This window comes from Lissotriton vulgaris, chromosome 3_1, assembly GCF_964263255.1.
Source record: "Lissotriton vulgaris chromosome 3_1, aLisVul1.2, whole genome shotgun sequence".
NCBI lineage: Eukaryota > Metazoa > Chordata > Amphibia > Caudata > Salamandridae > Lissotriton > Lissotriton vulgaris.
Window position 1 is genome coordinate 310,821,091 of NC_141689.1, and position 23,164 is coordinate 310,844,254.

The following is a 23,164-nucleotide window of genomic DNA, read 5'->3' on the forward strand; positions in this document are numbered from 1 at the left end:
ACCTTATACACCTCTGACACCCAACCCTCTCATCATTCTCTCACACATTTCTTCTCAACTATTCAAACACCTGCACATTTCCCTCTTGATCTTTCCTCTTTGGATACTGACATCTCACAGAAAGAATTGCTCACCGTGCTCCACCATCTTAAACTTAACAAAGCTCCTGGTCCAGATGGTTTTACCGTTGAGTTTTACCTTCATTTCTCCAAGTTATTGATTCCGAAGCTGCATTCCCTTCTCCATTCCTTTGCTGAATTAGGTGCCTCCTCAGGGTCCTTTTCAGACACACACATTTGTTTAATACCCAAACCCGGAAAAGATGTGCAATATTGCAAGAACTGCAGACCCATCTCCCTTGTTAATATTGATTATAAAATCTTCGCCAAGTCATTGGCGATAAGGCTGGATCATTTGCTTCCTGACCTCTTAGGAGAAGAACTATCCGGCTTTGTTAAAGGTCGTTATATCACTGACAACACCAGGCTTTTATTTAACATATTGTCAAAATCATCCCATCTCCAGCATTCCCTTACGGCGATAGCCCTGGATGCTGAGAAGGCGCTTCATATGGTTGAATGGCCTTATCTCTTCCACACTCTCGGATGGTTCGGGTTTGGCCCTAAATTGATTTCCCTAATCTCATGGTTGTATTCTCACCCACGGGCTGCAGTTTATGCTAATGGTCAAATCTCACCCTACTTTGACCTTGGCAGAGGAGTTCGCCAAGGATGCCCCCTCTCACCTTTTCTTTTCAATCTTGCTTTAGAACCTTTCTTGTCCAGGCTGCGCCAAAACCCCGACATTCATGGTTTTCAGACCGCGGAATCCTCCATTAAACTTGCTGCCTACGCAGATGATATTTTACTCTTCATCTCGAATCCCACGGTCTCCATTACTGCTTTCTTGGAGGAAGTATGGAATTATTCCTCAATCTCTGGTTATAGGCTCAATAATGATAAGTATGAGATCCTTCCCATGACAAAATTCACCTTTAAACCTTCCTTCAGCGCCTCCAATTTTACCTGGAGCCCTTCCCACATTAAGTATTTAGGATTGCACATCAACCCTGCCATCCCTGATACTGCTTCCCTCTACCTTACTAAGTGCACTCAGAAAATATCTGACCTCACAGCCAGGTGGCATCCTCTTTACCTGTCTTGGTGGGGTCGTTTAGATACTATTAAGATGATGTTATCCCCCATTGTTCTATACACCCTCTCCAATATCCTCGCCTCTATCCCAGCCACATTTTTAAAGAAAATTAATTCAGTCTTGTCCTCCTTTTTATGGCATAACAAAAAACCCAGAATGTCCCTTGCTAGGCTCATTCGCCCTGCTTCTGAAGGAGGAGTTAATTTTCCGGACTTCCCGGCTTACCAGAAGGCTTTTCTGTTATGTCAAGCTTCCTTTTGGTTACAGGACCCTGATTCCCCCTGCCCAAGGTTGAGCGCCTCTTCCTCTTCCCTTTCTCTTTTGCTGAATATATCTCTTTTTCACGCAAACCCTCCTCGATTCCTACTCTCATTCATAAATTCACTGTCAAACTCCTCTTATCCTCTAACCCTCCCCCCCCTGCGAATATTGCCGATTTCCTCTCATCCACTATTTGGCATAATAAATACCTTTTAATCCGAGGTAAACCTTTTACTGGAAATCTTGGAGATCCAAGGGATTGCTCTGCTCACAATCTACCTTTATGCCTTTTCACACCCTTTGTTACACCTTTGATTTGCCCTCCTCCTTTGCTCCCAAATTTCTTCTCCTCAAAGCAACGGTCATGGAGATTTATGCGAGGCTCTTACAGGCGACCCCCTCTCCTATTTCACCCGATCTACTCTTCAACTTCATTCTATCTTACAAGCTCTTCCTAAAGCTTCTGTTATTTACAAGCGCCTTCATGCACATACACTCCCCAGACCCAAGTCCAAGGTGGAGGAGCATTGGGAAAATGATCTTTCTACATCATGGCCAGTATCTCTTTGGGACAAGATTTGGACAACGGTTCGTAAAACCTCTAGGGCGGCGTCCTTGAAGCAATCTATATTTTTCATATATAACCGATTGCTTCAGACTCCTTCTACCCTCCACAAGCAATTCCCTGCCACCCCAGATGTATGTTGGTCTTGCTCCTTACCCAATGCCACTCTGTTTCATATGTTGTTCCTCTGTAAGAATGTACATGCCTTTTGGTTGCAGGTTTGGGCACAAATTAATGTTATTTTTCACACTTGTATTCCCTTCTCTCCCACCCATATCTTTTTGGGAAGTCTTTCTCCTTGTTGGGACGAGACTGATCTCTATGTTCGTATTGTTGATTTACTACTGGCGTTTCAACAAATTACTATTAATTGGAAGCCTTCCTCTACCATTACTTTCAAAGCATGGTGGTATAATGTTTGTCACAATCATAGGCTTCACACTGCTTTTGTTTTTCCTGCCCAGATGGCAGCTAAACGTGCAGATTTATGGCTTCCTGTTCTGATGTATTTGGATAATTGTACAACTCGTTCCTTTTGCCCGTGACCTGCTCAGCAGGAGGTTTCCAAACCCCCTTGATGCCCTTTTTCATTCCCCTTTCTTTGTTACAGTAATTACCTGCATAACCTCATTTGCATTTACTTTTATTGTATAATTACTGTACCCTTTGTTTTTACTTTTTAATGCCCATGATAAGTTTATTGTCGTTCCTTCAACTCTACAATGTATTCTGATTTTTCTTCCTATGCTTTCCCTTCCCTCCCCACCCTCCTCCCATTTTTCCCCCACAATTCTTTTACTGTATGATGTATTCATACCTTACATTATGATTAATAAACTTTTATTGAACTAAAAGAAAATAGACCGGCACTAGAAAAATATATTCAAAAGCATGCAAGCACACATAAAAGAATTTCAAGCAAGTATCACAGGCAAGCGTCTGTAACTTTCACTATTTGAAGGTTGCATGATGGAACATGATTTTTCAGCAACATAAGAAATGATAAACCGGCAGGATGATGGCCACTGGGAATATGGCCACATAGAGAATGTTTTTATAGATATATAATATATGGCAAATGCCAGTTTAAGCGTCAGGGTTATATTGGAAGTTGGGAATGACTTCTAAATTAGTTTTTATAAGAGTGAGAATCCAGAAATATTTTTTAACTATAGGAAACAAAAGGATCCACAGCATAGACATTTTGCTTGCCGGTTAATAGCTGGTATATGGTGGCTAGAGGGATAGAAAGCACTTTAAAGTTTGGGAAAAAACAGGATCACAGAAGTACTTTGTGATGGAGGTTGTTTGAATCACTGAATCCTACTATGATATTTATTGACCTTAAAAATATTCTGTCGTTAACACTGGACATACATTGGTTTTGTATAGGTTTATCTATGTTCTTTAGATAAACCTTAAGCGTATGTAACCTCTAAAGTGTCTTCTGCAGCCCTTATCAGGATTTTTAATTCCCAGTGAAAAATCTTCTAATAGCCTCAAGCTGTCTTTCATGTCACCACCAATAGCCACTGATTAGAAACTAAAGAGCCTACATCTTTGTCAAAGAAATACAGAAACTCATAACAAAGACGGTGAGAACAGACGCCACAAAGTCAGGAGGCTCTGAGTCTCTAAATATGCGGTTTCAGACATTTCATGTCACCCCACATTGTTCCCATTTTTCTGGACCCGGTTGTTTCTGCCTTTCTGCCTCTCTGCAACTCACCACTGCTAAACAGTATTAACATACTTATGCTTCCCCTCTAACACAAGTACTGTACATTGGAACTTGGCCTATTTAACTTCCCTGAAAGTCCATTGTAAATGGTGTCCTCTCACCACCTCAGCTGGATATTTCTTCCGAAAAAGAATGTTGGAAGAGGATTTCTGACTCCTGGTGGAAGAAGAAACCTCAAACAAGGGCCTAAGAACTCCGAACTCCTGCTGACACTCAGTGACAAGAAGTGTTTAAAAAATGATACCTCTCCCTTAACATATTTTCATGATTTTGGCGTCTTTTGCTCAATAATTTGTTTCTATTGTTGTAAATTGGTTTGGGAATGTTATTGTGTTCTTTACTTTAAAATTGTTGTTACTTCTGTAACCCTGAAAACACCAGACAATCATCATTTCTGTGAGGAAAGTGTGCTATGGAGTGTGTTTAGATACTTTCAAATGAGTGTTTAAAAAAAACTCAAACGCAGAAATATGTTTGCTTTTGTCCACTTTATAACCTCCCTCAGTATCAAGGTGTGCATGGAGTGTTAGAATAGTAAATATGTGCTCCATTACATTCAGTGGACTGTCCTATATCGGTATGACATGCATTTTATGGTAAATTATACATCTGTCATCAGTGAATTAGCAGGTGTAATTTTTCTTGTTAATTTACCTGAAATTGAAAAATACACACAGAAACCGTACACTAGTATATTCAAAACCTTACGGTTTACTTTTTATGGGTACGCCTATTCCCACTGCTCTATTGTTGGGCTCATACTCAAGCCAACATATTGCAAATGTACATCACAGCACGTTTCTCACTACACTCATCGCCCAAAACCAAGTGTTAGAGCACAGCTTGTTTTTTTATCTTTGGTATTATTTATAGCAGCACTCACCAATCCTGTAAAATATATTTGTCGCTTCCATGAATTCAGGGGAAAGGAGGAGCATCTGCATACATTTAGGCACTCACTACAGAGTACAGGGTGGGTAGATGACACATATAGAAATGTTTGAAGAATTTTAACCTAAAATTGCTTTGCTTGCCTTTTGATAGAATTTAACACCTTGCATGTCTTACCTTCTTCTGTCTTCTCATCTGGCTTCCTGCTTCCTTCCCCATTAGTTGAAAGAATGCTAGCTGTTGGATCTGGCCCTCTTTGCAGAGTCACCCCTAAATGTGTTGCCTTCACCTTTCCAATTTTGCTGAGTTTGTTTCTGTCGACTTTAAGACACTATGCACTTTCCTTCAGCAACCAGTGCTAAAGTGCTTGTGCTCTCTCTTTTAGCATTTTTGTAAATTGGCTTATACCCAATTAGCACATTTAGTTTACTGCCACCCACTTGAGAGACCTTTTAAACATGTCTCAGGTCTGCCATTGCAGCGTGTATGCAGTTTCAAAGTGACATTCAACCTGGCAAAATAAACCTTTTAAAATGATGCAAGTGATGTACACCGCAAAAAGTAATTGAAAAATATGCTATGTGATAACACTCACATTGCTTGACTGGCAAGGTGTGCTACACAGTGTTTGTGTTTATAACAATGAGAGTACCCGAAATGCGGATGTATGTAGTTACTACGCATGCTTTTACAACGCATGCCTTTACCACGCAGGTTTTACAACGTAAGTCGTTACAACGACTTGCGTTGGGGGGCGCTGGATAGTGAATAGTTTAATTTACTTTTCCAACTCCAGTCCCCGTGGATAGTAGGAAAGGTTTTGGATAGTAAATTAAACTATTCCCTATCCTACAGCGCCCCCAGCGCAAGTTGTTGTAACGACTTGCGTTGTAAAAGTTGCGCGGTAAAGCTACTGCGTGGTAAAAGTTGCGTTGTAAACGCTGGTCCCCCCGAAATGCTACCAGACCCGAGTTAGTATTGTGATACAATATTTAGGTGGTCACAGTAACAATAAACAATTTTGAAAACAAAAATGAAATTACACCAACATTCGCAAAAATATTTGCAATAAATGCAATTTATTCGCAAAAGTAAATACTCAATTTGAATGTGGGAACACAGTTTCTCTTTTATTACCACACAGTTCTGAGAATTTAAAAGAAAGGTGCTCGGGTGTGAGATAAGGAAGATGGGGTGTTGTTGCTCAATGTGAAACCGTGAAGTGGTTAGAAAAGGAAAAGAGGTGTGGCATGTATCCATCACATTTTTAAGATAAAACTCTAGCCTAACAAAGGTCAATTGTTCTTATATGTCACATAGCCTTAAAATTACCCTGTTGTTAATTCACAGTTGTCAGGGCTTGTGTGCTAGTGGTAGTCTACGTTTCGACCCCTGAGTAAACAGCTAGGTGATTCCAGCCTTAGGGCGGGGTCTTCTTCAGGATAGAGGAATAAGAGAGAGAGTACCTAGTGCATCCAGCGCAAACATAAAGGCTGCTCAAAGGGCTCATCAGAGCTCTATGCAAGTTAGGGGGAGGTTAGCATTATTACGGCCTTCCGTGATATCGAGGCGAACAGTACTACACTGAGATCCTTCACTGTTAACTAATAACGATCCTGTGACCTACAGTTTGATACTGTCCATTATATACGTGCAAGGAAGGCAGTATTAATGCTAGCCTCCCCCTAACTTGCATAGAGCTATGAGGTGCTCTCTCTCTTATTTCACTGTCCTGCAGTAGACCCCACCCTAAGGCTGGAATCACCTAGCTGTTTACTCAGGCGAATAAATTGCATTTATTGAGAATATTTTTGTGAATGTTGGTTTCATTTCATTTTTTCCCCCAAAATTGTTTATTGTTACTGTGACCACCTATATATTGTATCGCAACACAGTATTTTTGAGCTGCCTGTCCCACATGTGAAATTGGTAGAGTGATTGATCAACCAAAATGCATTTGTGACCATGAATGACGCAACATTAAACAATGTGAACACAAACATAATACATAGTCAAAAGTGTGTATACATGAACATTTTCATTGCTTCACAAAACAAACAGCATCACATTGATATCAGTTGATAATGAAAAATTACAGTTGAATTAAACCATATAGTATGGTTGACTTCATACGTGGTACAAAATCATACAATATAGTACAATCTTCTTGATTTGAGTTCCACTAAATTGTGTGGGGCCCTATCCATTTCGGGACAGATCGTCCCTTCTTCAGGGACCACTGTGAAATGAACAAAATGTAACTAATGATTAATACTGCGCTGAAACAACCACTGATAATGCCTACCAAATGATTGCCACACCCTACTGGGTAAACTAACAAATACATGGTACATTATTCCTGGCATGCAGAACACCAGCATGCATACCAAGCTCCCAAAAATTATAAATGATGTGTAGCCGCTACAACCAGTCACTGAGGCTGGGCATTAAATATCTCTTACTGTGCCCCACATGATTAGAGCCAATAGCACTAGTGTCCACCATTGCATGTAAGAGGTGCTAAACAAACGTCTACAATTGGATCGGTCACCTGATTGTTACTCCGTCTCAAGTAAACACCATTCAAATGTCCTCAACTTTACGGCGGCCATATTTAAAGAGCGCTTTAAACGACTGTATTAAAAGAGCGATCTGACCGTTTATAATAGCAAAACAGTATTTCTGAGAGGAACCGAATGTAACTGAAAAGTAATGAGGGAGCAGTGGGAGTGGAGAACACAACCCCAGCTGCCTTAAGTTAATCATTTAAACAGAATAGAATCCACTCTGAAAGTGGTAGTGATCCCTAAAGTGATGGGGAGCACACAGTGTTGTTTAAATGCCCCTCACACACCTACAGGCCCCTTGGTGTCATGCTTCATCATCGGGGCCTTCGCACCCTTCTATGGGATGCGGCGTGCTACGACTCACGAATAGGCAGGAGCACTTGATAGTGAACTATGTGTGGGTGTGTGTTTGGGGAAGAAGTGTGAGTAGTAAGGTGAGGTGAAAAAAGTGAAGGTTAATTAAAAAATACCTGGCTCGTAGGAAAAAATTATTTATTATGTCCTCGGCTGGTATTGTTAAAAAGTGCAAGGTGAGGTTGACAAATATACGTGTTAGGGTATATCTCCTTGAAAAGAGTCGACATGTTTGGGAGTACAACGACTCCTTCTTTAGGACGAGGATATGCACCTCATGAGCCTTCCCCTCAACGCTGCTACGTCGGAGCAGCGTTGAGGGGAAGGCAGTCGATTAGACCGTGCAGTAACTGTTGCTTTACTGAGCAGTGAGGAAGGAATCCCCCAATACCACGCTTAGGCTCATGAGGTCAGAGAACCTTGCACTATAAGTTCTTCTAAACGCCAATTGGGCGCAACAGAGCTTATCCACAATTAAACATTGATAGGTACATTTCACCTAGTTTTTACTTTTGGTAGAATACACTTTGACATTCTACATCCATGTGAGTAAGGTGAGGATAACGTGCATATCCTCGTCCTGAAGAAGGAGTCGCTGTACTCCGAAACATGCAGACGCTTTTCAAGGTTGATATACCCTAACACGTATATTTGTCAACCTCACCTTGCACTTTTTAACAATACCAGCCGAGGACATAATAAATAATTTTTTCCTACGAGCCAGGTATTTTTTAATTAACCTTCACTTTTTTCACCTCACCTCACTACTCACACTTCTTCCCCAAACACACACCCACACATAGTTCACTATCAAGTGCTCCTGCGTATTCGTGAGTCGTAGCACGCCGCATCCCGTAGAGGGGTGCGAAGGCCCCGATGATGAAGCATGACACCAAGGGGCCTGTTGGTGTGTGAGGGGCATTTAAACAACACTGTGTGCTCCCCATCACTTTAGGGATCACCACCACTTTCTGAGTGGATTCTATTCTGTTTAAACGTATTACCAAGGGAGACCGAATCCACTTGTCTCTCTCCCTCCCTCCTTTTGTTACATTTAAGTTAATCATTCACATAAAAACGGTATCCAAAATACCTATATCGCACAAAGTAAACAAACCTCCTGGAGCACAGACCCGGTAAAGTACACATTGTGTAGCATGTGTACTTGTATGTGGACATGTATGTGATGCGAGAGAAAAACTACTGCCTAATGCAGATGTTAGTGCAATGAGTAATCTGGCTAAACAAAATGTATGGGTTATAATGTAGAGGAAATGCATACAGTTATGTTCATGTATACACACTTTTGACTATGATGTTTCTTTGTGTTCACATTGTTTCATGTTGCGTCATTCATGGTCAAGAATTGCTATAAAACTGTTAAAGCATTCTCTCAGTAGTGCACACAGTGTCTTCAGGCGACTTTTTGCTTGATCAATCACTCTACCAAAATAAACCTTTTGCCAGGCAAAAACCTTCTTTTTTAATCATATCTCACCCCAAGAGTCTACCTTTATAGTCCATAGGGCAGGAGGCAGGGTATTTAAAAGGTTGGACGTGTACTTTTAAGTTTTACTTGTCCTGTTAGTGAAAACTCTAAATTAGTTATTCACTATTACAAGGCCTACCTCTCCCCGAAGATAACATTGTGTTAAATACTTTACACATAGACTCTAAGTTAAGCATGACTGCTCTTGTGCAAAGCAACAAAAGGGTTAATCACAAATGAATTTAGCGATTGTGATTCACCCTGACAAGGACTGTGGTTGTTGCTTGACAAGGACTCACACCCCCCTAGACCAACAACCCAGTTTCTAATACTAGCTACTATGTTCTTAAATGTTTGGAATGGTACAATTAAGGTAAGTTGCAATGTTCCATGAGGTTTTGTGAAGCCATTGTGTCTGAGTTGCAGATAAACTGGTCTGTAAATTGTGTAATTTTATGTCCCTGTTGGTGGGTGCTCCGCTTAAACTCATGCTAGTATGTCCAGTTATTTCAAAGAATCGCAAGACCCTTGTCAAATGAAAGAGGACTTGAGACATAGTTCCTTGGTATACTGCTATGATCTATTAAAAATGTTAATGGCTGGAAAATGTATGAAAGGGATGAATGCCTTTTATCAATGCAGTTCCCCACAGTGTAATGTTTTATTTCTCATCTTAACAGCAGCTGGAAGAAGAACATGGGATGCAGTTTCAATGGCTCTTTAGGGAGTTGATTTACACATTTAACATTGATCTCTGTAAGCACCCTTTCCTGTCAAGAACATGTTGAGCCTCTTCCAAAAATGCTGCAGCTGCTGGAACGATTCTGCAGGCCATCCTGGTGTCCAGGCCAGTTCTAGAGATCAAGATTGCAGAAGAAGGGTTCAAGGTTACCCTGCTCTGCCAAGACCTCTGTAACATGAGGACCTAAAGGATGACTTTACGAGATGGGGAACACAATTCTGGAGCTCTACTCCATGGTACTGCAGCTGTCTGCAATGTCTGAGTCCCTGGTGAACATGACAAGGAGGAAAAACCTGTGATTCATGGGATTCCTGTAAGGGACGGAAGCCTCCAACCCTATTGGATTCTTAGAGAAATGGTTGACATTTTGGATGCCCAAGAAGACATTCTTTTCCTGCTTCATAATGGAGAGGGTCAATTGATCATTGCGTCAAAAACCCCAACTAGGTGCCCTACCATGCCCTATGATTGCCAATCTACAAAAATAGGGACTCAGTTCTCATGTACAAATGGCTGCTGTTCCAAATTATGGGCTTTATGATCTTTACAGACTACAAGAGTCAGGTTAAAAAAAATCGTGGTTCTACAAGGACTACATACATGCCTATATACCCAGCAAAGCTTAAAGTGAGCCATGACTCCAATCCTTATTTTCTATACCCTGGAAGCCACCTGGGACTGGTAGACTGAACTTCCTTCTGTTACATGTTATCCTGCCCACTCTTAAAATATCAAGGTCAGCTGGCTTGCTCTGGTCGGCCATAGCAATGTAAAGGGTCACGTAGTAGGCACGGCTCACTCGGGGGAACTCTGAACTACTCAGGTTTGAAGAGGGGCCACCAAGGGATCCTCCTTAGCTCGGAACTCTGAGATGACAAGTAGAAATGGGGCAGAACACACTGCATGATTGGTTAAACTAATCCCTGAAGAGTGTTATGCAATAACACTATACTCTGATTTTGGTACAGAATGCATTAGGGCTTGACCGAGACACTGGATGACAGGGGTTTGCAAGACTTATACCTACTTTTTAAGTTCAATGTTTTGGGCAGGGCGATAGATGCTTCTGGGGTTGGAGTTTAAGGAGGGGAGGGTTGTGGTGGAAGGGAGTTAAGTATTTTACGTTGGGTGATTATTCATGTATGTTTAACACAGCGCATATTTAACCTCGCTTATTCTGTGCCATTTGGGGAAAATTCCACAGATAATGACTCGCATAGGGATTATCTTTGCTAGCCACTATTGGCCACTAGCTGACTGTGCTCACAATTTTACTGATCCACATTACTCCTACAAATGCATGGGTTCATGATTATGTCATGTTATATTAATGTTTTAAAAGACCATATTAAAGAGGAGCAGTGCTGAGGTTTATGAAACAACATGCACTGGCAATCCTTATGTTAGAGGAAATCCATTTATTAGGTGCCAAATGTTCTTTCCATGCTCGCTTTGGTTAAAATAGGGTATATTATGCGGGACACACCAAAGGAGTGACAATGCTTCTGCACAACCTACCTTTTGCTGGTTCTCAAACCGATTGTGGTCTCCTCTGCAGATATGTAGTTAACTATTATGAGATCCTTTCAATCTGGTTCCTGTCTACATTTCTTCATTGTTGGCCAGGTCCACACTGGAGGAACTTCAGAAGCATTTTTGGGGGGTTTTGCCAAGGGTTAACCATAGTGGTGGGAAATTTCAATGACACTATGTGACCACATCTATGGGTGCCAGGGGAGCAGGCTGGAGTGACAGAGGGAGGTTGGCAGACTGGGCAGGGGGTTTAGGTCTTTGTGACACCTGGCAGGTCTAGAATTCTCAAACCACACATATATATATAAATATGTCAGCAGCTCATAAAACAATGTCCCTCCTAGACTTATTTTTGTTCACTGCAGTTGATACTTTACAGACAGTGACATACATGCTGCTGCAGGGCATGTCCCATGCCTTGTGTAGTGATTTACTTTGGAACAAGAAGGGTGATGAAACCCCTTCTGGCAACTTAATACATGGCACCTGCTAGACAGGCAGTTCTCTCAGTTTTTTTCAAACAAGCTGAAGGCCTATTTAGCTAGAAATAAGGAATTGGTAGATTTTCACAGCTCCATATTGGGCTGCCGGGTAAGCCACCTTGTGGGGCATTGCCCGGTCCTTACTGAAAGGATAGAGATAAACATTACCAGATCCTATTGTTGGAAACCAATATTCTGGAATCAGAGAGAGTGAGTCGAAATCAACAAAGTGAAGAAGTAGAACGCCAGCTAGAAATCAAGAGGGTTTCCCGTAGACAGCTTTTGTTAGGAGGAGGCACCACAATACTGGATTCCCTCTTCTAGAACAGTAGATGAATGGGGAGACAAATCTGGTAAACTGGCTGGAAACTAAGAACTAACATTGACCGGGAGGAATGGCAGATGTCAACACCAGTAGAGATCGCATCATCACTCACGGATTATTACCACTTTTTCTATGCAGCACACCAGCAGCCCAGTTGGGCTCTTTTTATGGCTGGATGGCCTCCATGCATAGCGTTTAGTAAATTCACCTATTCGACCTATGATACAGGAATTGTTATTGCTAATATATGCCAGGTCCAGGGTTCTGGTGGTGAATGACTGGCTATGTGCGAAGTGGTCCGACCCAGCCTTCAGTTTTAGGTAGGATTGGTGGGCCGTGTTAAGATTGTGGGTATGCTCCATGGATCTCCCGGTCCCTGTTCACTGCTCGTGATCATTAGGGTGGTATTTCTGATGTGGCGGGTGGCCCTCAGGTGTTTGAGATAGGAGCAATAGGAGCAAAAGATCACAATGGAGACCCCTATCTGACATGGTCACTGGCTGCGTCATTGCAAGCGGTTTGAAGGGTTTAATGAATGGGACTTCATGTGTATATCGCTGGTGGGAGACATCTGCCAAGGTTTACATATGAAGTATCTTCATGACCTTCAAAAAGAGTAAAACCTCCACAAATCTCAGTTTTATGAATATTTAAAGCTGTGCCAAACTCTTACATAGCATCAGGACTCCTTAGCTGATGTTCCTGAGAACAGCCTAATGGAAGCCAAGATCCTTATGCGTCCATTGGGAAAGGGAGAGATATCCAGAAAATATAAATCACTGATTATTAATTCCCATGATCTCATCACAGGCCACAAGGGTAGGTCCTTTGATGAGGTTGACTAGAGGGATGTTCCTCCTGGCTCCATCTTGTCCAACTTACCTATCTGCAACATCAGAGCCAACATCTCACCTCCTTCCCCTACATTTTCTGAGCCTTTTCCCCCGACTGTTCACGGCTGTCTTTCTTTTATCCCTCCGCTCACCGAAGAAGTGTTCCTTGCAATACTTCCCAAAGTAAAATCTGGTTCCCCGGCGGACATCTTTCCAGCCCATATCTTGCAACAGATTTACTCCGTTTGTCCCAAACCGCCAATCTCCCTCCTCAACAGCTCGCTGGCTCAGGGGGTGGTAATTCCAGCTCTTAAATCTGCCACCATAGTCCCCATCCTTAAGAAGCCTGGCGCGGACCCCTCTGCTCCAGCCAATTATCGTCCCATCTCTCTCCTGCCCTACTTGGGCAAGGTGCTGGAGCGACATGTAACATCGGTCCTCAGTGCCCATGTAGAAGCCAATGGGGGCCTGGCGTCCCGCCAGGCAGGTTTCCGGCCTAGGCACTCCACCGAGTCCGTCGTGGTGTCGGTCCTGAACAATCTCAGGGAGGGCATGGACCAAAACAACCACCAGGCTCTGGTGCTCCTCGATCTCACCGCCGCCTTCGACACGGTGGATCATTCCATCTTACTTTCCCGTGTCGGAGCGGCGGGGGTCGAGGGCTCAGCCCTGGTCTGGCTATCGTCCTTCCTGAGGGACCGCACCCAGGCGGTCCGGCTGGGGGATTTCTCGGCCACCCAACTCAAAGTCACTTGTGGTGTTCCCCAGGGTTCTTCTCTTTCCCCCCTTCTGTTTAATCTCTATATCTATCCTCTGATCTTTGCACTTCAGCAACTGGAGGTCACTGTTTACAATTATGCAGATGACCTCCAGCTTATCTTTAACCTGTCTTCTTCTCCTCACTCTATTTCTAATTTTCAGTCTATTATGATTTTCATTAGGGACTGGATGAACCACAACCATCTGAAGTTGAACCCTGATAAAACAGAATTGGTCCTTATGGGTGGTTCCTCCAGTCCCTGGAACTCTTCTTTTTGGCCTTCTTCTCTAGGATCCCCCCCTACACCCTCTCCCTCAGTTAAGACTCTGGGCATTAAACTTAATAATCATCTCAATCTTCACTCACAAATCAGTTCTGTTGTCTCTTCCTGTTTTCTTGTCCTTCGAACTATCCGCTCTGTTTCTCGTTTCTTTTCTCCCCCTGCACTTAAGTTAATCATGTCCGCACTGGTTATTTCCCGGCTGGACTACGCCAACGCCCTTTACAACGGCATCCCAACGTACAGTCTGCGGAAGCTCCAGCTGGTTCAAAACCAGGCGGCCAGATTGGTGTATGGCCTCCCCCGCTCCCATCATTCTACTCCCCTACTGAAGGCACTACATTGGCTACCTGTTAGGGAGCGATCCCTTTTTAAAACCGGCTGCATGGTCTTTCAGGCGCGCCAAGGGACTGCCCCTGTCTTCATCTCTTCTCTTCTAAAAGAGTACATCCCTGTCTGTGAGCTTCGTTCATCTACCCAATCACTCCTTCAGGTACCCCGGTTCAGACGCAAGAAATGGGGCGGAGCCAACTTTTCATTCCTGGCACCATCCTTTTGGAACGCCCTCCCCGATCACTTGCGTCTGGCTAGACATTACTCCCTTTTCCGAAGAGATCTTAAGACCTTTCTTTTCACCCAGGCTTTTCTTAATGTGAACTAATCTTAATTCTCTCTTCTCCACCAGTTTTTCGTTCCTACTGCTAAATTAGCCTCCACAGCGCCAAGAAACCGCATGGTGAATGTTGCGCTATATAAATATTTTAAATTCAAATTCATATAACCTTTCTTACACTGAAAAGAATGTGGTGCCCCCAAGCGGAATGCTTCTGATGCCTAGCGGAGAAGGAGGGGCATTTCTTTCATGTGGTCAGGGATTACCACATCATTTCTACATACTGGCAGGATGTCTTCACTACTCTGTTGAGGATTCTTGAGTGACTAATAGACCCCTCACCCCAGGTTGCCAACTTAATTATATAATGGTGGGAAGTGGCACCCACCTTGTTAATAGAGATATTGCAAAACATTGGAACTCAAAGAACTCCCTGACCCTTGCCGAATGGCGATTAGTCATGGATTAGTGTGCAAAAATGGAGGAACCCATATATAATATGAGAGGTTGCCACCAAAAGCACAAGAAGCTGTAGGAGAAATGGTGGGACTATTTTGGTCTGTCATAATACATGTACTGCCTCACGATGAACATCGATGACTAGGGACTCCACACTATGAATGCGTTGTCTGTTGTATTATGCTCCTGTTACTAAATCAATACATTTTTGATTATAAAAAATATATTAACTCCTTCGATGCTCATGACTGAACGGTTCCGTCATGAGCGTCGGTTGGCCTGTGCTCATGACGGAACCGTTCATTAGAACGTTCAGCACAGCGCAGGAATCTGCGCCGCTCTGATGTGGTTAAGCTCAGTAGTTTAGTTTATAGATCTCCCATTAATAGAACACCATAATCTTGAGGTCTCTGATCAAATCCTTGGGCATGGATGAGATCCTCAGTTGACATTGTCATAATATATACATCTTTGCTACTGTTGATGCCACTTTTGCACATGCCTAGTAACTCCAATGATATGCTTTATATTGTGAAGGATCACCGGTGCAGGGGATGCAGTCATGAGAAGGTTACTCCTGTCTTTAAGTGGGGCGGTTGTTTTGCCAGGAAAATTGAAAATTAAGACATGAGCATATTATGTGTACAATGTTACCATCTGGTCACCCACAACTCTAGAAAAGGAGTTGGGACTCAGGTTTGTTCTATGTCGGTCATCAGGTCTTCCATGCCAATCATGTAGGAGTTTAAAGGGCTTAACTTCAAGGAAGCTTCCCTCAATCTTCTATCATGTGTTTAAAGTAATTAAGAACTACCTTCAGGTGAACAATTCTTTTGGAGTCTAATGTATCATTTTTTCTTAACCAGTCGTTATATGGGCTTTGTGCATAATTTGCTGATCAGAGTCTTGTTCAGTCAAGAAGTCAATTATTTGTAGGACTTTCCATTTTTCAAGTGATGCATGTTGTATACAGGCTTGCAGATTAAACAGCATTCTTACCAGCTTATTTAATAAACAGTGTCGTAATTGCAGATTTTTCCATTGCTGATTGCGGCAAATCCGAAATTCTGCTCTCAGTCTGGAGAAATGTTTCAAACTGCCTCTCATAAGATCTACTTGATACCTATCACCCCTCCGGAAGAGTGGCCTTTGAAATACATTGCCCCCAAAATCAGACATAATTATTCCACAGCACGTCATTGAGGTTTAAGAAATAATTTTCCATTATCTGTTCTATTCCATGCCCTACTGGTTTATTATGGTCTCTTGCAAACTTCTGTTGTTTGCCTGCTACCTTTTTCTGTAAATGTCTTTCAAGACTCAATAAACCTAGCAGTTCTAACACAGATGTGGTATACTATCTGTGAGAGTTGCTAGGCCTTACTAAAGTTCAGTGTTGTGCAATTGTAAACCTCCTGTGGTGGTAGAAGTATGTGGTTTGGACATTTTGAGTATTGGATAGTTACCTTTCCATAAATACGTTTTAATTATTCGGTCAATATTAGTCAATAATAAATGGAAGGTACTAAAGGGAAGCATACTGAAGACATATTTATAACTAGGCACTACTATTGTTTTGATGCATTTATCCATAGGGATAGCTACATCTTCTTCCATCATTCAAAATGCAATTTTATCTTATATCTCAGTATATTCAGAATATAGTCAGCTTTTCTTATACTTTACAAAATATATCCTGGACACTTACCTGAAAGATTGCCCATTGAGTGAAGCTTCCATCTTGTGGGGAACCATTAGTAGCACTTCTCTCTTTGTCTCAGTTGATTTTATATAAGTAGAACATTTCGAATACAGAGATTCTTTGTAAGTGTACTAACACTGACACAACTGGGGCTAAACATGTCAGTACTGTATCATCCATGGGATCATCCATGGGGAGCTGTTATAAGTTTCAGATGGAAGGGGACATTTGCCCATTTCCATTTGACTCCCAATAATAAACATCATTGGTCTGCGGCTTCTCCGGTAGTAGCACATCATTGAATGGTTACCAGATTACAGGGGCAGTTAAAACTATTGAAAAAGTGAGGGCAGCTTCCACTTTATCAGCTAGATGATATCGCAAATATCCCTTTTGCAAGGTGTGAATTTTGGGAATTGTGTCTCCTTGCCTGTTAAGTGAAAGGACTCACAACAATATTAGTTGAATATCTCCTTTGTCATAGCTCGCAAGGATTTGCATAATGAAGACTGCCTTATCAATAATGATAATGAAGGGTGTTTAAAAATGCCTGTGATCAATTCATTATTGCTATATTAGAACAGAGTAAACACTTGGCCAAGAATAGCACAGGTACTGACACAGCACCATTTGCTATTGTATTCTAGACTACCGGTAATATGTAGCGGCCACAAGGACCGAATGAGTATAAGAGGAAGATAGGGATGCCATCCAGCCCCACTAAGTTAGCCAAAGAAGGTCCAGTGAGTGGGCAAACAATTGATTTTGCTATCAAACTGAGAATTCTGATTTACAAGGCCAATCAAACATTCTAAAATGGCGGCTAATATAAATGATGATGTTGATCATCCAGATATACCAAAACATTGGGACACTAGAAGTAAAACTATGTTATGCATTGTTGCCAGGAGATATGATACAATAGTGATAAAGAGTAAAATTCCAATGGCCTTAGCTGTTACTTACCACTTCCACATGTTACACTACAATCTGTCCATCTTCCATACTGCCATTTGTAGTCAAGTTCAGTTTCATTTTCTTTGTATGCTACTTTTTGTATGGTGTACTCATATATGATGCCTGGGTTGGTTTCCTGAAAAAGAAGCTGAAAACAAATAATTTTGTGGTTTTAATATATGTAAATGGTTAACTTATTAGTTTCTTTGGTGTATAAGGTGCAAATCAATAGATTTACACTTTGTGATCATTTCCTACTCTGTTCAAGAGAAAGTTATTAATGTCATAAAAAATGCACAATTTTAAAAATCTACTTCAAGACACTGACATTGAGTCATTACTAGGTTGAAATCATGAAACTTTGTGTACAAATACAGAAATGAGCAGAGAATTCACATGAAGCCAATACATCATGAATAAAAAGAGAGATTGGGTTTAGATTAGATTAATTCTCTGACTCCTATAAACTGGTATGTTTCTTTTTGAGAAGAATGGGCAGTAATACAAACATTGGACCAACTTGCAAAGCTAATTGTATGTGTTCGTTGTACTCACAATTACCAATGGCTTTGGCTTAGGATTGTTCATTCAAGAATCTAGCCTTTTTTATGGATTTTTTAACATATACATGATCAACTCAGTCTGGCTGCCTCAAATTGAAAAAAATAATTTCAGACCATCCAATCTAACTAGGGCATCTTGTCTGAAGCACCAACACTGACGGACCCAATTCGCCAGGCTCTCAGTGATGGCACCTCCATCAGAAAGGTGAAGTACCCTGCCTGCCAAACTCGAGATCAGGTTCTGAATCTCTTCATCTGATTGCTAAGCCAGCTATGATGACTCCAGTGTAATTTTCCTATTCTTCTACCGAATTACGTTTGTCAACTACTACTTGATACTGGTTCCATATAAAGTGCGCTGAAACTTGATGTGATATAGAAGCTCTACATAAAACAAGTAGTGAAAGAGATAATATCAAAACTTTCATATATCACACCACTTTGGCTGGAGATTTCAGCCACATTAATAACACATTTTGCAATGTGCACGTTGGGTGAGCAGTGTTCAGCATCTGTGAGTATAAATTACAGATCTCAACTCATCAAATTAGTATTTGTAGAAATGTATGTGATTGAGATATTAATACGAGACATAGTACCTCGAAAAACTCAATGATCCCACTATGGTTGGGTCAAAACACAGTTCTGAGAGAATCTCTGCTGAACCTGTGGTAGCTATGGCACAAGAAAGAGACAATCCTCAGAGAAGTCCTTGCTGAATTCAAGTAGTACAAACTATTTTAAAGTAAAGTGCACAACACAATAAAACCCCAAATCAATGTACAACATTTTAAAAAATCTTTAAAGAGCAAAAAACACTAAGATCAACAAAATAGATAAACGCTGTAATGAACAACAAGACACAAAGATCATCAAAATAGGCTAAGGGGAACTGAATATATATGAGTTTTTAAAACTTGAATGTAAAATACATCATTTAAAAGTAACGTGGCAATGAAAAATCACAGTTTTCAGTTGGCTGAGATAGGTATGTAGTTTCATGCTTACGGTAATGGAGCAGAGTTGGTATTCCCCCAGCCAGTGTTCCTGGTCAAAGATTTTACCTTTGGGCTTAGTCAATGGAAATCAAAATCTTTCAGCAGGGAAGGGTCCAAGCATGTGGCTGGTGAGGATGCCTCGAAGTCAGCTGGTGTCAAATCTCTGCTAAAGCTGCTGGTTTTAGTGCTAAAAGCTTCCAGCAGGACAGACATGAATTTCATAGAAACTGAGGTCGCTTTGCGTGGGAGATTGAGTTTCCGCCTTGCCCCAGTCCAAGACTTTACCTTAGAACTTAGCTACTTTCTTAGATGTCAACAGCCTCCAGATGACAGACAACAGTCTGGAACCTGTGGCTGAGCAGGGCTCTACAAGGCCTAATACATTGGTCACAATTCACCCACAGAGCCAGTCTTCAGTTCAGCAAATAGTCCGAGGACGATAAATGGGGTTTTGTTTTGCTCACTCTGGATGCGACCTCTCTGAGTAAGTTTCCCCATCTTGTCCCAGTCTTCTGGAAATGGGAAAAATGAATGCGTCCCATATCTATCCAGGTGATGGGAAAGTCACTTCTGGCCATTCCTGGTTCCTCAGGACAGGCTTCCAGGTATCAGATCTCTCCCAAGCTACGTCAGCTGCAGGGGCCAGTGGTCAACGGGGCCCTCTCGGAGCCAGGAGTTTTCTGCAATTTCTGTTTGTGAAGCAGGCAAATGGGTGGGGGCAATCATCTGACCCTTAGAGAGCAGTTCCACTCCCTGGATGCCAACAGGATTTAGGAGACCTCAAGATCTTGAATTCGTAAGTCAATCTTCTTCTTGGAGCAGGAGTCAGGAAACTTTTCCCAGCAAGACCTTATTCTTCAGGCGGAATTCTCCCTTGTTCATAAATGTGCAGTTGAGATACAAGATGTATCCAGTGCAATAACCAGAGATTGGAGACATTTTACTATCCAATTATTACTATTTTCTCACAGCCTCACAACCTCCTTTTGCTGCATTTCCTCTTTGCCTTACTGCAAAATTAACCAGGAGGCCCTATTTTAAAATGGCAGACGCAATCTGCCACCAGCCTGGTTTACTTTCAGCTCCTTGGCCATTCCTCTATTTAGATGAGTTCAACTCCCATCTAACGGGGTCAAAACTGGCTCTTTCTCCTAGTGTACCTGGAGCCTTGCTGTCTGGGGGGATCCCAGGAAGGAATAGGATAAATCTACTCTGGCATCACCAAGAGGTAATGGTAAAGCTGGCCTTTGTTATGCCAACTGCTACTGTCCACTTCCAGATAGCAAACTCCGGGTAACACACAGCTATTCTTCCTGGGTTCACCTAACTCACGCATCCAATGATGTGTATTGGTATTCAAGCTCTGTAGCAGCAGGGTAGGACACTTGTTCGTTTGTGCCTCAGGCATCACAGAGTTATAAAAAATCTGATTTCTATATCAACGCATATTTGGAAAATTAAGTCAGAAATATTTATTTATTTATTTATTTACGCAACTTTTATAGCGCAACAAATACCCGGAGGTGTCTCGGCGCTGTAGAGCAACTGGAGTTTATCATCAAATCATCCTCTTACTGATTAAACAGCCATGTTTTCAAGAGCCTGCGGAAGCTCATCAGATTTGGGGCGGTTTTGATGGCTAGTGGCAAGAGGTTCCAAAGTTTTGGAGTGGCCACAAGAAAGCGCCTGTCTCCCCAGGTGACCGATCTTGTGCGTGGCACCGGGAGGAGACTGTTATTGGCCGATCTTAATTGCCTCCTAGGAGTATACATCTGGAAGGCTTCAACCAGGAACCTAGGTCCAGTGCCATGTACAGCCTTATAAGCAATACAGAGGGCCTTAAACTTGACGCGGCTCTCCACTCTCAGCCAGTGAAGCTGACGAATACCAAGAGTGGTAGATTTGCGACGAGGGATGTTGAGAAGAATCCTAGCAGCCGCATTCTGAATAGATTGCAGCTTCGTTGTGACACGCTTCTGGGTGTGAAGGAAAAGTGCATTCCCATAATCCATCCTGGAGAAGACTAGGGTAGAGACCAGAGTCTTCCCAGCTGACGGCGGGAGATAAGGCAGCAGCTTCTTGATTTTTTTCAAAATGAAAAAAGACGACGACACCACCTTATTGGTGTGGAGGTCGAAAACCAACTTGTTGTCGAAGATCACTCCCAGGTTTCTGGTTTTTTCTACTGGGACAGGTGGAGGGCCAAGCTTTTCTGGCCACCAACCAAAAGACCATTCAGGGGAGAGTCTTCCGAAGGTCATGATCTCGGTCTTATCCGAATTGAGGCGAAGGCAGTTCAAAGCCATCCAGCTACTGACCTCAAGCATAGCTTTCTGAAAGTTGGCTGCTACGGTGAAACCATCCTTATGGATACCCAGCACCAGCTGGGTATCGTCTGCATACGATGTAAGCTGTATCCCATAGGCCTTTATTATCCTCGCCAAGTCCGCTACGTAGATATTAAAAAGCATAGGACTTAGCGAGGAGCCTTGTGGGACTCCACAAGGGAGTGCAGAGATAGGGGAATAGAAATCTCCCAACTTTACTGTCTGGGTACGGTTTGCCAGGAACGATGAGATAAGATCCTTGGCGCAACCGTTAATCCCCAAAGCAGTGACACGGTCGACTAAGGTGGCATGGTCGACCGTGTCGAAAGCTGCTGACAGATCCAGAAGGATAAGAACAGCTGCCCCTCCCTGGTCCATGATCACCCTGATCTCGTCAGAGGCCTTTATCAAGGCAGTCTCTGTTCCATGCCCTTTCCTAAATCCAAACTGCGTATCGTCGAGAAGCTGGTGAGTCTCGACGAACTCTGAGAGCTGTCTATTCATCAGGTATTCGCATACTTTGGCAGGAAAGGGCAGGCACGCGATCGGTCTGTAGCTTGCAACAGCTGTGGGATCTAAGGAAGGTTTTTTCAGGAGGGGTTTTATGACAGCGTTCTTCCATATACTTGGAAATTGGCCTGTCGAAAATGCAATATTGCAGATCTCCATGAGAGGGCGGGAAATCACTTCTGTGAGTTTTAACATCACGGTTGGGGGACAAGGATCCAGTGGGGAGCCCGATTTGATGGTAGAGACAATTTTAATCACATCCTCATGTGATGCGGGTAGAAAGCATGGAAAATGGTCATGGTTGTAGTGAGACAATGTTTCTTTCCCGCTACCACCTCTACATTCAGTTCTAGAGTTATCTTCAAAGGAAGCATATATATCTGCAACCTTTGTGATAAAGAAGGCTGCTAATTCGTTACAGAAAGCCTGTAACATTGAAGCTTTTTCTAGCAGTATCCTAAAAGAAGAGAGGAAATAGAAAATGTAATCCAATCAAGACCTAGTTTACACAGATAAATAGCTTTTGAGTTTTATTTCACTGTGAGAACACACTAACCCCAAGATATAGCCTGCCTTATTTTATATATTAGCACTATAACCAGGCAGAATTTTGATTACACCCTCATAGTTTGTGTAATTATAAATTACACTATTTTGCACATCACATAATTACACTGCAGTATGTGCAGTGTTATAGTGCAGAACACAGGACCAATGTGAACTATCAAAATGATTGATTGGCATTTTGAATAGTTATGCATAATTTCACATATTTTGCTGAAATGTGGCATAATGATATGAACTCAAATTACACAAATTCAGACATCCCTAATTAACACCTAGCATACAAGGCACAAACTAGAGGTGAATTATGAATATAGAAAATTAGGATTTTTGGTACATGAGCAGTTCAAATATTGCTTCTAGCACTACATGTCTGACACTCTCCTGCAGTACCGGGATAGTACATGTATAAAAGAGAAGCAACAAGACCGCCTTCTAGAAGAGGAAGAGTTTAAATGGCTTTTCAGTGCCCTCTACCAGTATTATCCATTTC

General features: G+C 42.1%; 1 protein-coding gene across 1 annotated transcript in view; it reads right to left on the reverse strand.

The window, feature by feature from the left end:
- Nucleotides 1-23,164, reverse strand: part of LOC147726371 (A disintegrin and metalloproteinase with thrombospondin motifs 12-like) — a 1,277,451-nt gene that overhangs the window by 1,152,913 nt on the left and 101,374 nt on the right. The window contains exon 2 of the mRNA XM_086963459.1: nucleotides 17,719-17,857. Coding sequence (XP_086819585.1) covers nucleotides 17,719-17,857 — 139 coding nt within the window. The remainder of the gene's footprint in view (nucleotides 1-17,718; nucleotides 17,858-23,164) is intronic.